This window comes from Vulpes vulpes, chromosome 12, assembly GCF_048418805.1.
Source record: "Vulpes vulpes isolate BD-2025 chromosome 12, VulVul3, whole genome shotgun sequence".
Lineage (NCBI taxonomy): Eukaryota > Metazoa > Chordata > Mammalia > Carnivora > Canidae > Vulpes > Vulpes vulpes.
In genome coordinates this window covers 17,406,267-17,421,994 of record NC_132791.1, presented here as the reverse complement: position 1 = coordinate 17,421,994, position 15,728 = coordinate 17,406,267, and the positions used below count along the sequence as shown (strand labels likewise).

Below are 15,728 nucleotides of genomic sequence, written 5' to 3'. Positions count from 1 at the left end.
TATCTATTATCCTTAAAATGAGAGTAGTCTTTAATAACAATGACTTTTATCCTAGTACTTCTAGAAGGAAAAGAGAAGCACAGCATATTAATGAAACTACCAAAAAGAGCTCTATACAGAATATTTTCCTCTATACAGAAGTCACTCACTGCTGGATAAGAAATGGCAATACGACACTTCATCATTTAATATCACACGTTTATATTCAACTCTCAGTTCTCAAAACTACTTTGATATCCCCTTTAGTTTTTCACAGTGCTTTTTCTCTGAAAAGATCCAAATCTTGTGCATGGCTTTTTCATAGGACTTGCAAATCAGACAGAAAAAACACGGAGAGGAGGAGAGAAGGAAAAAAAAAAAAAAAAGCAGGGTGGGGAGGGAGTAGGGAGAAAGAAATTAAGTCAATTTCAAATATAAAATATTAAAGATTTTACATGCTGTGGTGGAATCATAAGCACTGCAAGCCAAGAGACGGGCTTCAAGTCCCACTTCTGCCGGTAACCAGGTAGCTACGCAACTTTCTGTGAGTCACTTAATTACGGTTTTTAAATTGTTCACAAAAAAAAAAAAAAAAAAGTGATTTTTGACTTTAATGTTCATCTTAAACCCGGCTTTTCAAAATCTACTACAACTAAAGTTATTTTCAGATATCGCATTATCGTAACACCTCAATTAAAAGTACGTCACTTTGCCACACGGGAGCCCTTCCTTCACTTTTGTCAGTTTGACCTGCAGCCTGAATTACTTAGATCGCATGTTGGAGATGTACTTCGGGGGAAAGAGGGGGCTGGGGAAACGGGCCTTTATACGAGGGGATGGGGGCAAGCGGGTGAGGGGCTAAGTTCAGGAATGAGTGCAAATGCATGCAGAAGCCCTGGTCATTCTCAAACCAGGAGCACTGGGGAAAAAAAAAAAAAAAGAGTTCTGCTTAAATTTCGAGGAGGGGGGGCGGGGGAGGGATGTGTGACAAAAATCGGAGGCAGGCCGTGAGGTGAGGTTTTCAGGAAAATCCGTCTCCACCCTTCAAACCTGTATTCCCCGGGTGGACTCCAAACCTGCCTCCAGTTCCGGGTTCCCAGCCAATCGCATCAGGCCACAACAGAGGGCTCCGCCAACCCCGGGCACCGCTTCAGGGCTCCAGGGCTCCAGGGCTCCAGGGCGAGATTCACACGACCCCAGCACCTGTCGGCCTTCCCAAAGGGACGGGGTGGGAGGGAGGAGTAGGCTCGCTCTCTCCCGCCCCTTCCGATCCCAGCCGCCGCCAGAGCCCCGGAGCCTGAGACCACCTCCGTTAGCCAGTCTGGGGGAAGGGAGAGCTCCTCGCCCGTGACCCTCCCACGTATCCTTCCCCCACGGCCAGTTCTCCAGGCTACAGGTCCCAACCTCCAACCGTGGCTTCTCAGGCCGCGGGCGCCCTGGGCCCGGGACGCGCACGGACGGATGCGGACAGCGGAGGCAGCGCGGGAGGATGCAGTCCCCGCCACCGGACACAAGATAGGAGGGCAAGGGTGGGGGCAGCTGTGCTCCCGCTCAGCGAGGGCGCGAGGCCGTCCGGGCGTCCGTCGAAGGGTCTGTCATTCCTTCACTCACTCACCAGGAGCAGCAGGGAGCATCTGAGGTCGGGTAAGGATAGGAAGACGGCAGGATTCATGGTAACGCCGGGGTTCGCGGCTGGGACTGGGCAGGGTTGGGCTGGGTTTAGGAAAGGGCTGGGCTCCGGGAGCCGGCGGCGGCGGACGGCCCTCCCGGCAGCGGCACCTCGTCCTCTGGACCCGGAGCTCCAGCAGCGAACACCCGGGACAACTTCCAGAGAGGCCTCGCACACCCTCACTTCCGGGTCCTGCCCACCTCGGAGCATATTGGGAAACGTAGTCGCGCGCCGCTCTCACCGAGCACGTCATCGGGCATCTAGAACTTCTTTCCCGTCAGGCTCTCGGCCCAGCTCCGCCGAGTCCTCCGCGCGCGGGGTCCTGTGGGAAACAAAGGGCGGAGGGCGGCGAACCTCTGCGTTTAGAGGATTGGGAACTACAATTCCCAGAGGGCAGCGCGGTCGAGCGCCTCGGGCGGCCTTCGGAGGGGTTCTCCTAGTTTCAGCTCGCTGGGGTCTCTCCCAGCCGGATGTAGTGTACGGTCCTGGCGGGAGGGGCGGCCCGCTGGGGGTCGTACCTCCTGGAGCCGCCCCCGGGACGTGAGTCCTGGAGGAGGCGAGGGTGAGTAGGAAGGGGCCTGTGGCTGGGGAAGCTCCGATCGCTCTGCATTGCCTTGGCCCCCGCCTCAGACTCCCGGGCCCTCCTGGCCTGGGCTGTGTGGCCTCCTGATCCTTCATCACTGGCCTCCTCGCCTGCTGCCTCTTCTTTTCTGCACTAATTACTGCACTATAAAGTCGGCGCCAGCTCTCGGGGCCTCCGTTGAATGAGTCGATGACTTATCCCTAATTGTCTCTGTGGGCTCGTGCAGGGAGCAGATACGGGAGAAAATGAGAAAGCACGTTCTAAACTGAAAAGCTCAGTGGCGGCTGTGATTGCTACTAATGCATGGATCACTCGGACAGGATGGTTAGCGAAATTCATTAGCCCAGCAACGGAGGATCCTAATCTGGCCCTAGTTAGCTCCCCAGCTTCATCTGCCAACACCGAGCCAGGTCCACGTGTCCCAGATACCAGCCACACAATCCGTACTAAGTACCTGGGAGGCATTCTGCTTTCTTTTTTCTTTTTTTCCTTTTTTTTTTTTTTTTTTTTTGCATTCTGCTTTCTTGAGGTCCTCCCTACTTTTTGCCTGTACTGTAGCTTTCCTGCTGCGGTGGAATGGCCTTAGCCCCTTCTCTATCTGGAATGCCATCTCAAATGTCACCATCTCTGAGAACTTCCAAAAACAAAAACAAACAAACAAAAAAAGCCCTTTAGTCCTAATCAGAATGACTCTTCCCTTTGCTTATGACTGACTGCAGCACCACTAGTTTTGTACAGTTATAATTATCAGAGCATCTATTACACTGGCTGGTTTTATAATTAATGATACCTGTACATTTTATGACACTTTATAACTGATGAAGTGGTTTTGCTCTTCAGCTATAAAAATCATTTACAAAAAAACAGCGCCATAGTATGTGTGTGTGTGTGTGTGTGTGTGTGTGTGTATTTTGTGCTAAAAAAGGACCCTAGAGAATACTTTTCCCAGGGTAACAAAATTAGGTGGTGGCAGAGCCAAGACTTAGGTCTCTCTTTCTCTCTCTCTCCTCTCCTAGTCCTGTGTTCTTATTTCTATACCACTCACTACCTCTCTGACACAAGAGACAGAACTGGGGAATTAAAGAGCAGACGCTCATGAGTATGACGTCTTTAGTCCAAGAAATTAAACTTTGATCCTGCTCACCTTCTGGACTTAGCACTCCCCTGTGACTTTTCATTAGACAAACATTTACTGATACCGGCTATGTATGTACCTGTTACTGTGCTAAGTGCTAACAATTGTGAGGTGAAATGTATATAACTGAGATCAAATTTTAGTGTATTTTTCAAAGGGTATGAAGAGGTGTGTGTGTGTGTGTGTGTGTGTGTGTGTGTGTGTGTGTGTGATTCTGATATGCCTAAAACTTTGGCCACTTAGAAATGACATGTATTAGAATTCGGAACAGTGCCTAGCACACAGCACTCGACTTATTGAATGGATCAACATAGTCTACCTTTGTCATCGTTCATATTTTACTGAAAATCCGAGAGCTGAGGTAGCCTAAGGGCACGCTGCTTATTATTAACAGAATCAGGCCTAGGGCCCAAATGCAATTCCTCCTTTGCTCTGTATCTACCTCCACCCACTTTGTAGCTTCTTTCAAGTCACTTTAACATAATCCTGCCTGTGACAGTGGTTTTTCTGACATGACAGGAGTGTCTCACAAAGCCCATATTTTCTGCCAGCATGTTAACTCAAATTGTCAGCAAAATAAAGACATGAAGCACTGACCTTTACCAAAATTAAGAAAACACTTTCAGTTTAAGGCAAAATTTGAACCAATAATCCTTGTCAGTGACAACACAAGTACTAGCTTATCAGTAGTGATAAATTCCTCCTCCAAAGCTCCCAGATCCTCGGGAGTCAGAGATTGGAGTGACACTTTTTGGTGAAATCCAAAGAGGGCTTGTCTGACCTTTTGGCAGCTGTTAACTGGCTGATTAGCAGCTGCTTCCTTTAGATATGCATGTGTGCCCCAGAGTGCCATGCTCTCCAGGACTCCATTTGTTTCTTACACTTTTTACCTTCCTGGTCCTTGCAGGCATTCAACTCAGAAACTTTGATATAGCATCTTACTTTTAGGAAGGAAGTTTAAAATCATTGATGCAACCACCATTTTTTCCTTCCCATCAGGTGTTTATATTCTTCATGCTGCCTTTCTGACATAATCCAGCCTCTGCTTCAACAGTGTTATGCTGGAGAACTCACCATTTTTCTATGCAGCTAATGCATTTCTAGAAGGTTCTATGAAACCATATCTGACTACCAGTCAGAACAAAATTTTCTTAATGATCCTAATGATGTAGTAGTAATATCCAAAGGTCAAGATCTCAAGCTAGGTATATTTCCTTGGTGAGCATAAGGAAAGAACAAATAAAAATTCTTCCATTCAGCAACATGAGAGAAAGAACTAAGTTTTATTTATTTATTTATAGAACCAAGGACCTTTTAATTTAGCACTTAAATCTACTTGATTTTGACCTCATAATTAAGGTCATGCCCATTTTGTGGCTTATCATCTTGATTCCCAGTACAGTTCTGATGTTTAGTACTATGTGGAATCAAATCAGAAGTCACTATGGTTTTTGAGGCCTATGCCTAAGGCCTCCCTTAATACTCCCTTAAATACTGAGCCTCCCTTTTTTCCCTTAGATAACCCCTGAGAAGAGTCTTAGAAGCATCCAACCCTCTCATTTTACAGATGAGCAGCTTGTACAAAGGGTCATCTAATTTGCCATATTATGGCAATTCTAGGTAGGACCAAGACACTAGACTTTTTGAATCCTAGTCAAAAATTTTTTTTAAGATTTTATTTATTTATTTGAGAGAGAGAGCATGTGCAGAGGGGAGGGAAGGGGCGGAGGGAAAGGGAGAAACAGACTCCCTGCTGAGCAAGGAGGCCCCAATGTGGGCTCAATCCCGGGACCCTGGGATCATGACCTGAGCCAAGGCAGACACTTAACTGACTGAGCCACCCAGGCTCCCCCCTCATCAAATATTTCTATTCAGCCATATTTATAATATACCCACTTAGGACTGATGAGACAGCTTTTAGAAATGTTTTCTGCATATACTCATAGTTTAAACATTGTTTCAGGGTGCACTAGTTGTTGAGAAGACTATGAACAGATCAGAGAACTTGTTCTTTTCTGGCTCCTCATTAGCATCCCAAGTTCATGCTGCTGCTATTAATGGAGATAAAGGTGCTCTTCACAGGCTCATCATAGGTAAGTGGTCCCCATAAATACAGAAACTTTAAAAATAATTCTGTCCTGAGGGAGTGTGTTAGTTGTAGTTTTAATTGCGATGTACTCACACATTTTAATGGCAATGTATCATTATTTATATTTCATTCCAGAACCTGAACAAGAAAGTAAAAAAAGTAAAAACAAACAAAAAAATCCTGAAATTTAAGAATATGGATTAGGATTAGGTGAAAAATACTTGAGAAATGTCTGTGTGTTCGACAATGAATCTGGATATGTACTCTAAATGTGCTAAGAGAATTTATTCATCTTTCTAGTAACAGAGATTTAGAATGAGATAGTGGATAAATGATCTTTTATATTTAGTATATACCCAAAGTACTAAGGCTTACAAATAACTTAAGTTGTAATGATTTAAAATAGATTCAGTGTTCTCCCTATCATTGAGTCAATTGATTCGAATTGATCCAACCTTCTCCCTATTATATATATATATATAGAGAGAGAGAGAGGCCCAATATAAAAGTTCTAGAAGGAGAGAACACAGTGAGTAGGAGAGTAGTCAAGGATAAAAATGGGTAAGAATTTTTCAAATATTGTAAAAACCACATGTCTACCTATTTAGAAGTCATTAGTCTTTATTTATTTAAAGAAAAGCAATAAAAATGTATATTGTTTTTAATCTTTTTACACACCAGTGTCTAGTGACATGATTGACAACTTGAGGCTTTGAAATAAAGTCCACAGTAATTGAATCTCCATACTGGTTCCTTCAGAATTCATTTTTTCCTACATTTCTGGTTTCTCTGAAAACTTCTACCCATGCACCCTAACCTCTACTAGGCTTTTCATTCCCCCAAAATGTTATGAATTTTGTCTTACTTTTCTCTATATGTCTCCTCTCCTGGGGAGGTTTTCTACCTCCTTATTCTCATCTCAGCTACACTCCTACTTAATCTTTAAAGAAGAAACTCTTTTACTACCAACTGTGTGAAGGTTTCTCTTCTCTGTTGGAGACATTATTTCCTGACACCTCAGCTTCAAGTCAGCTACCTGCATTCAGAGTTACTCCCTGGAATGGGATACCTTCCAGTAATCTCTGAGTCACTCATTCAAACATTCCACCATTCAATTAAAACTCTCTTACTTCCAGTTCACCTACTAATGAGAAAAATAGTTTTTCAAGTCATGGAGACTTGCAATCCATTATCTCCTGCAGTTTCAACTATCGGTCTCCTTCTGTCTTTACTTTCTCCACCATTCGACCATCATTCCATGCTCTTCTGTTAAAATTCAGCCCAGAGGATGATCCTGGAGACCCAGGATCAAGTCCTGAATCAGCTTCCCTGCATGGAGCCTGCTTCTCCCTCTGCCTGTGTCTCTGCCTCTCTCTATCTCTGTGTGTATCTCATGAATAAATAAAATTTTTAAAAAATCTTTAAAAAAGAAAAAAAAAGAAAAATTATCTTTTCTCCTCACCTTCTGTTGCACCTGGCTGTTGCAATCCCAACTGTGGATGGACCTAATCCATGTACCCCTGCCAACCCTTGAACAATTTAACTGGTCACAAATATTGGTAGCACCTAATGTGGTTACCTACTTCAAGTAGGCACTCAACCCTTTCCATTCATCACACCATATTTCTCCATAAAGAGTGTTTCATACCTTCTCACGCTCCTGAAACCTCTGACCACCAATCCTCCCTCACTCCCTCCATTCTCAGCTAATGCTTCATGTTCCCTACAGAAAATTAAGATTTTAAGTTGGATCTCCCTCACCTTTCAGCATGATATCTGCAGATCAACCTACATCTGCACCCACCTTCTCTCTTTCTTTCTGCCAAAACAGAGCAAATATCCCCTTCTGTCACAAGTCTTCCACACATGCTCTGTGTTCCATCCTTTCCTATTTCTCAAGGACCCTGCCCTCATTTTTCTAAAGAAAAAAACTTCTGATGATTACCCCTTCAACCGTTTCTTCTATTGCTTTCCATCAGCATTTAAACATGCTCTATTGTCTCCATTATTCTTTTTAAAGATTTTATTTATTTATATGAGAGAGACAGAGAGAAAGAGAGAGCATGAGAAGGGGGAGGGGCAGAGGGAGAAGCAGACTCCACACAGAGCAGGGAGCCTGATGCAGGACTCCATCCTGGGACTCCAGAATCATGACCAGAACTGAAGGCAGTTGCTTCATTGACTGAGCCCTTCAAGTGCCCCTATTGTCTCCACTATTTAAAAATCCCTTCCCTGTTTCTTCATCCCCCTCTACGTATTGTCATATCTCTTAACTTCCGTCCTAACTGTATCAGTTACAGGCTGAACTGCTCTAGCAGTGACTTAAGAAAGGTAGAAGTAGATTTTATTCTCATCATAGTACAAATATAAGTGAGCAGCCTATGGTGGGTAGAAATCTCTGCTTCACAGAATCATCCAGGGATGCTGCTAGGACTTGGCTCTGCTGTTGTCAACACGTTGCTTCCATCTGTAGGACAAAAGCAGATACTTCTGTGGTAACCATAGCCCAGCCAGCAGGAGCAGGGAGAGTTCAGAAAAGCCACTTGTCATTTAGGAGGTGGACTGCACTTGACATAGAGCCACACCTTGGACAAAGGAGGCTAAAGTGTCTTTCCTTTGATGGCATCACACCCAGCTCAATTCTTAGAAAGAAAAATCAGAGAATGGATATGGGGGCAATTATCACTTTCACCAAAATCAAACTTCTTGTGCTATCTACACCCCCACTTTCTTACCTCAATCCTCTCTTTTATTAAAAGAAAACAAAACCAGGGGCATCTTGGTGGCTAGTCCATTAAGCGTCCAACTCTTAATTTCGGCTCAGTTCATGATCTCAGGCTCATGAGATCAAGCCCCTGGACAGGCTCCATGCTTAGCTGGGAGTCTGCTTAAGATTCTATCTCCCTCTCCCTTTGCCTCTCCCCACCCACCCACCCACCAAGACCACACTCCTGCATGCCCTTGCTGTCTCTAAAATAAATAAATTAATCTTAAAAAAAAAAGCTTGTTTTGAAGTATATGTATACAGAAGTACATGCAACTTATATGTAAGTTTAACAAATAAATATAAAGCAAATATCTATGTAACCACCACTAGGTCAAGAGACAGAACGTTATTCCCCCAGAATTCCCTTAATGTATTCTTCATTCCCATTGGAGTCATTTTCTATCTTTTCTTTTATAGTCATAATTGCATTGTAGTTTTACCACATAGGTATAAAGCTTAAATGCTATAGTCTAGTTTTGCCTTTTTTGAACTTTTTTTTTTATTGTGTTCCATGTTTACCTGAACTGAAAGTTTTGTATAGGGTTTTGTCATTTTCCTGCTCAAACTTCTTTAATTGCTTCCCATTATACCTGGAATAAAATTTACAAGTGCACCTGTACCTCTTTTCATCTCCAACTTCACCTTATCCACTCTCTTCCTAGAAAAACTTGCTTTCTTTCATTTTCTCAAAACCACCATGCCCTTTTTAGTCTCACGGCTTTTGCTCAAAATACTGTTGTCATCCTTCAGACCTCAGCTTCTAGGTCACTTCTTCCAAGGGGCCTGCCCTTATCATCCAGCCTTAGTGAAATGTTTGTTGTGTTCTCTCTTGGAACTGTGCAATGTTTCTTCATTGAACTTGTTTATTTATATGTATGACTATTTTACCATCTCTCTCTCTCCTATAAGCTAGTAGCCTCTGTGAATATAGACGGAATCTGTTTAATTCATCACCAAATCTGCAAAATCCAGTACAGTACCCAGCACATAGTAGGGACATGAGATAAATTTGTTGAGGGAGTCAATAATCATTCTTTTAAGTGCCTGTCCTCCCAAGAAGCCTACAATCATCTTGAGGATTAATTGTGAATCAAGTTGAATTAAATTAAATTAAATTGACTTGAGAGGCAGGTTAGCACTAAATTCCATTGGAAATTTTTTTAAAAGTCAGAACACCTCAAGAAAAAAATATCTTATAAAATGAACTCTTTATTATTTTAATGAAAAATAACCTTCAAAGGAAATAAAATGTGCAGGGGTGTTGTAAATTAAAAAGTTACATAGGCTCAATCATATAAATTAACTAATATGTTATGTAATAAAACTTGAGATATTCCTATAATTTTAAATCCCCAAAGAACAAAATCCTTAAAAACAAAGCAGAACAAAATTATGTGAAACCAATATAGAGCCAATAAATTTATTTTATAAATGTGTTCCCTCTGTGTTTTATCATCTTGTCTCATTACCGACTTTGAGCTGTAACACTGCTCATCTTTTCAGAATTCTGCTATTATGTTGTCTGTGCAAAGACAGTCATACCTGTGCTCTTGGCATTTCTCAATATTTATATATCCTGACCAAAATAATAACTGTTGTCATCTTAAATTTCAGCATACCTTATATATTCTTTCATGTAGTGCATTTTGATGCTCTCTAAATATATGCTATTTCTTTTTCCTAAACTAGTAACATAGTACTACAGATGAATTATTTTTTTTCCTGAATCTTTGCTCACCAACTGCTCACTGAATTCATTCACTTTAGCATTTTCTGTTTTCCCTTCTCTGTTTCCATGGAGAAGTATGTCAGTGATGTGTTCGACTCCATGGAAACAGATGAGCATCTCTTTCTACATACACAACTAATTAAATCGAACGCTTTCTATGCTGCCCATTGTTCTGGAGGAGGACTGAAGAGGCTTTCCCTGAATGAGACATCATTTTAGTAGCAATTTTTAGTGTTTAACCTAATACAACAGATTAATGTTTTAACATAATATTACGTCCTCGATTCAGATGATTTCGGGCTCAGTCCTGGGTCATAAAAGCATAAACTTACATAGTAAAATCTTTATATACCATGGTTATCATTTGTAGATATGTAGCTTTTTCTCTTAACTCTAATAATTTGGATGAATGCCAGCTATATTTGATAATAGAATTTAGTATATTCATTTTAATACTATACAATGTGGTATCATAGGAAGAATGTGAGTTTTAGAGTCAGATAAACCCAAGTTTTAAGTTCTGGCTTTGTCACGTATTAGGAGTATTACTTTGGGTAAGCCACTTAATCTTTTTGAGGCTCAATTCCTTGTCTGAAAACTATAGACTATAATACTTTGCTTATGTGAGAGTTCAATGGGATGACTGTAAAACATCAAGCGTTGACTATAGTTAATAATCCTGTATGGTTTATTTGAAAGTTTCTAAGAGAGTAGATCTAAAAGTTCTCATCACAAGAAACAAAATCGTAACTGTGTGGTAACAAATGTTACCTAGGCTTACTGTGGTGATCATTTCACAATGTATACAAATTATCAAATTATTATGTTGTATGCCTGCAACTAATATAATGATGTGTGCCAAGTATATCTGACACATAGTAGACAATAAATAGGACCTTATTACTGCTACTGTCAGGTTGGACTTATAGTGAAATCAAGAGTCTCATAAGAGGTAGAGCAGTGACATTATTTCAGGTTATGTCTATCTTTACCTCAACAATGACCTTAAATGTTAGGGTCACTAAATGTTTTATACAGGCTTGCTTATATACATATGTAGGTTTTTTTTTTTTTTAAGATTTTTATTGATGTATTTATTTGAAAGAGAGAGAAAGCCTGAGCTAGGGGAAGAGCAGAGGAGGAGAGAGACTCTGCTGAGCGTGGAGCCCAACACAGGGCTTGATCTCACAACCTGAGCTGAACTCAAAAGTCAAACACTTAACCAACTTAGCCACCAGGTACCCCTATACATAATGTGTTTATAGACCTACATGTGTATACATCCATACTGATAATAGTAATAAAATTAGCCAATATTTCATAAAGTTATGTTATGTGCTAGGTACTGTGTAAGGGCTTTGCAACTCATTAACTCATTAAAACACCAAAACACTACAAAGAGTTTTGGGTTCTCTTATTATCTTCATTTCATAAGTGAAGAAACTAAGGTATAGAAAGATTAAGTAACTTGTCTAATAAGTAGCAGAACTTGGATTGAAGCCTGGAAGTCTGATTCCCAAGTTCATGCCTTTAACTACTGAACTATGGATTCTCCATGTATAGAGATTTTTCCATGCACATGCACATTCATATGTTTCTCTGAATACAGAGAGAAAAAGAAACACAAGAGAAGAACTGATTAGGTCTAAACCTTGACTGATGAACTTAATGATTATCTAGGCTGGATTTTTCTTAACCTTTTTTTTTTTTTTTTTTTTTTTTTTTGTACTACAGGTCTTTTTGGCAATCCAATAACACTTATGGATTCTCAAAATGTATTTTTAAGAGCTTAATATATAATAAGAGAAATCCAAAGAAAAGCAGCTATACTGAAATATGGATGTCAAATTATTTAAAATTATGACATAGCAATATACCTACAATCATTTTATTAACACAGTAAATAGCAAGGTCTAATGGACAATCTAACAGCTATGATAATTTCAAAATAGTGATGAATATAGGGGCAGCTAGGTGACTCAGTCAATTAAGTGGCCAGCTCTTGATTTCAGCTCATGTCATGATCTCAGAGTCCTGGGATCAAGCCCGGAGTTGGGCTCAATGTTCAGTCTGGGAGTCTGCTTGTGGATTCTCTCTCCTCTCCTTCTACCCCTCCCCCCACTCATGCTCTGTCTTGCGCATGCTCTCTCTCTCCGCCTCCCTAAAATAAATAAATAAATCCTTTAAAAAAATAGCAATGAGTATGAATGCTATTTTAAGATGCCACAACAACTATGAGATAAAATGTAAAAATATTTTGTAAAGTCTCAAGTGACCTTAAAATGTAATATGTCCCTTGTTATTTTATAGTTCTCATTTTATATGTTAGGATACTGAGATTCAGAAGTAAGAAATTCAGTTGCAAAGCTAATAACCACACAGCTGAGACTCCAACCAATTTATGTGATTTTGAATCCTATGTTCTTCCCGTTGTTCCCAAGTTGCCTTTAGAACAATAAACAAATCATTTTTAAATGACCACAAAAGCCTTCCCAAGACTGTGACAATACAAAAGGTATGATGTAAGAAGTGAATGAAAGCAGATGAAATGCATCTCTGATGCCACACACAGGTAACATCTGAGAACAAGCAAATAAGAGGTTAGTAAAGAATGCTAGATTTGCTTGTGTTGGACAGTGTGGTGCAGTAGCTGTTGTGTAGACTGGCACAAGTATCCCTGGAAGTGGCAGTTGTGCCTTCTGACCGCTGAGTTGGAGCTCTGCTTTCTGCACATACCAGTCCATTAACTGTGCAGACTCTTCTGCTTCAGCTGGCCTTAACACAACTGCATGCGTGGAGCAGTGGCTTTCTAGTCATCATGCCAGCCCGGCTTTCTGAGCTGTGTTCAGGCTGAGCGCATGCCGCATGCCAGCCACTGTGAAGCAAGCACCAATTGGTCATGGATTAGAGGCTATCTCCACAGTTGCCAGAATAATTAAAACAACCCAGCACACTAGCCAGCTGCTTTCTATATTAGCTGCTCCTGACAGGAATTCAAATTCAAGGCACTGCCATCCAGTGAGTATTAGATTACACCCCAAGCCCCACATTTGTACAACATGTTGCAGCCACCAGACACTTCCAAACAGGAAACCATTTCACCCAAGCATCAAAATAAGCCATTGTGCAAACTGGACAGGTACTGGCTGGCTGCATGTTATAATTGAAGGAACTAAGGTAGGAGGTAGGGTAGATGGATAAAGGCATAAAGGCACAAGCCTCTCTCAGTTACTCTCTTGTTAGCCAAGAAGCTCAGAACCTGGTAAGACTCTCATTATTCAAAAACTAGCCATACAGCAACTCAAAACAGGACCCTACTCAGAAACTAGCCATAAAGCCACTATCCCCATAAAGAAACTCAAAACAGGACTCAAATGAGGCACATGCCACTTTTCTAATCATAAATAGGGGATACGTGCTTTCAGGTTCGTCAGATACACCAATTCTATCGTGTAGGCAAGCATAACACATTGGAGGTGGGGACATAGCCCAATGAAATCTTTTCTACTATTGGTCACATGAAAACAAGTATTTTGGGGATTGAAGAGAAGGCTTGAGGTTTCCCTGTACATTACAGAAGACTTGGGAAAAGTGTAACAATTGGCTAAAGTTTTATATCCTAGGAGGTAGAGTTACTATTCACCCCATGGTGCTGACTTCACTTTGGCCCTAAGAAACCTAATGAGTCAGGATTATCCCAGGCCTCCATTTCGCAACATTTGCACTTGGGACCACAGTTCCTAAATCTTCTCCCTCACTGAAGTTTCCAATGAGAAATTAAACGTGAATTACCACCATCATGCTGATCCTAGGTACTACTGTCTTTGCTTAACACTGGCAGACAAGGGATCCCTGGGTGGCTCAGCGGTTTAGTGCCTGCCTTCTGCCCAGGGTGTGATCCTGGAGTCCCAGGATCGAGTCCCACATCGGGCTCCCTGCCTGGAGCCTCCTTCTCCTTCTGCCTCTCTCTCTCTCTCTGTCTGTCATGAATGAATAAATTTAAAAAATTCTTAAAACAAAACACTGGCAGACAAAATGGCGGTAGAGAGTGCACTTTCATCTTGAAAGACGAGAGACTGGCCTTATTACTGCATATTCTCTACAAGTATCTTTTTGACTCCAGAAGGGTTCAAATGATAAAAGGAACATGCTCTACCTCTAATATGTTTTAATTTGGTGAGTTTGGGTTTAAATGATTCCTTATCTATAAATGCAGTGATCAAATCTCTGGAGCCTTCTAGGTTAGGCATTAGAGGCCCTTGTTGGAGGCAACAATAGCCAGCACCACTCAAGACTTGTGCACAGGGGCTGCTATTATCAGTTACACTGAATCATATGCAGAGCTTGCCTCCATCTTCAAAACTGAGACTCTGAAAAAGAACACCTGCCTCCTCCAGGAGTTATACACAATTGTAAGGCTCTTTTCAAATTTCCAGAGCAATGACCTTTCTTGATTTATTACCAGAATACGTGGGAATAAGGATCAGCAAAGTAAGTTATCTAAGAAACTGTAAAGTACTTCTGGGTCCTAATACATCTGAGATTTAAATATATATTGAAATATTTAGAATTAACACAGCTTAATTTCAGGCACAAAACAACTCAGAAGTGCAACACCTTCTTTTCCTTCCCCTAGCATTTATATTTCCCTCTAAAAATATTTCATTTGATCGGTTTTCCTCCTGCATTAGCAGAGTTTATGCCAAAGCACCTTAAAAGTAACTGGCTTCCCTCATTTTCAACTCGTATATTACCCTCAACTTGTATAAGAATACCTGATCAGGGATGCCTGGGTGGCTCAGTGGTTGAGTGTCTGCCTTTGGTTCGGGGTGTGACTCTGGGGTTCTGGGACCAAGTCCCACACTGGGCTCCCTTCATGGAGCCTGCTTCTCCCTCTGCCTATGTCTCTGCCTCTCTCTCTCTCTCTCTCTCTCTCTCTGCCTTTCATGAATAAATGAATACAATCCTAAAAAAAAAAAAAAAAGAATACCTGATCATTGTGATGAAAGTAGCAAATTTTTTGTCACATAAAGTGCATGGCAGGAGATATCTTTTGTTGTTTTCAAGTAAACTTTATTGAGGTATAATACAATAAATACAATAAACTTAACCATTAGTAGTGTACAGTTATTTAATTTTAACAAATATGTAGTCACGTAACCACCACAATCAAGATATAGGCAAGTTCCACCATATCCCCAAATTTCCCAGGGCCCTTTTTTAAATTTTATTTATTTATTCATGAGAGAGAGACAGAGACAGAGAGAGAGAGGCAGACACATAGGCAGAGGGAGAAGCAGGCTCCCTCGGGGAGCCTGATACAGGACTTGATCCCAGGACCCTGGGATCCCTACCTGAGCCAAAGGCAGACGCTCAACCACTGAGCCACCCAGGTGCCCCTCCCCACATCCCTTTATAACCAATCCCTCCTGCATCTCAGCTCCCCACCCCCACCCCAACCCCCGCCCCAGTTAACCACTGGGTCTGTTTTCTCTTCCTATAGTTTTACCTTTTCCAGAATGTGCTGTAAATGAATACTGTATGTATCCTTTGAAACAGAGTTCTTTCACTTGACATAAATGCACTTGAGATTTTTCCTTGTTAGGTAGATCAGTAGTTCATTCCTTTTTATTACTGAGCAGTATTCTACTGTGTGGATGACTACAGTTCTTTTGTCATTCTCTGCAAGGACAATTGAGATTATTTCCAGTTTTTGGTAATAATGAACGAGGCTTCCTCAAACATCCAAATACAAGTTTTTATGGAATATAAGCTTT

At 41.4% G+C, this 15,728-nt stretch overlaps 2 protein-coding genes across 8 annotated transcripts in view; one reads left to right on the top strand and one right to left on the bottom strand.

Moving 5' to 3' along the window:
* The window catches only part of ERP44 (endoplasmic reticulum protein 44), a 95,993-nt gene extending 94,029 nt beyond the window's left edge, over positions 1-1,964 (bottom strand). Inside the window, exons 1-2 of one of the 2 annotated variants that reach the window (XM_072727858.1) lie at positions 1,595-1,829; positions 1,060-1,190 (exon numbers count right to left, since the gene is read on the bottom strand). In XM_072727858.1, the coding sequence (XP_072583959.1) occupies positions 1,060-1,190; positions 1,595-1,613 (150 nt within the window). In that variant the 5' untranslated portion in view covers positions 1,614-1,829. Of the gene's footprint in view, positions 1-1,059; positions 1,191-1,594 lie in introns of both variants that reach the window. The other variant, XM_026013261.2, reaches the window with a different exon arrangement.
* Positions 1,952-15,728, top strand: part of INVS (inversin) — a 152,455-nt gene continuing 138,678 nt past the window's right edge. The window contains exons 1-2 of one of the 6 annotated variants that reach the window (XM_026013329.2): positions 1,952-2,210; positions 5,330-5,459. In XM_026013329.2, coding sequence (XP_025869114.2) covers positions 5,354-5,459 — 106 coding nt within the window. In that variant the 5' untranslated portion in view covers positions 1,952-2,210; positions 5,330-5,353. The remainder of the gene's footprint in view (positions 2,211-5,329; positions 5,460-15,728) is intronic. The other 5 variants (XM_026013331.2, XM_072727853.1, XM_072727854.1 and 2 more) reach the window with 5 other exon arrangements.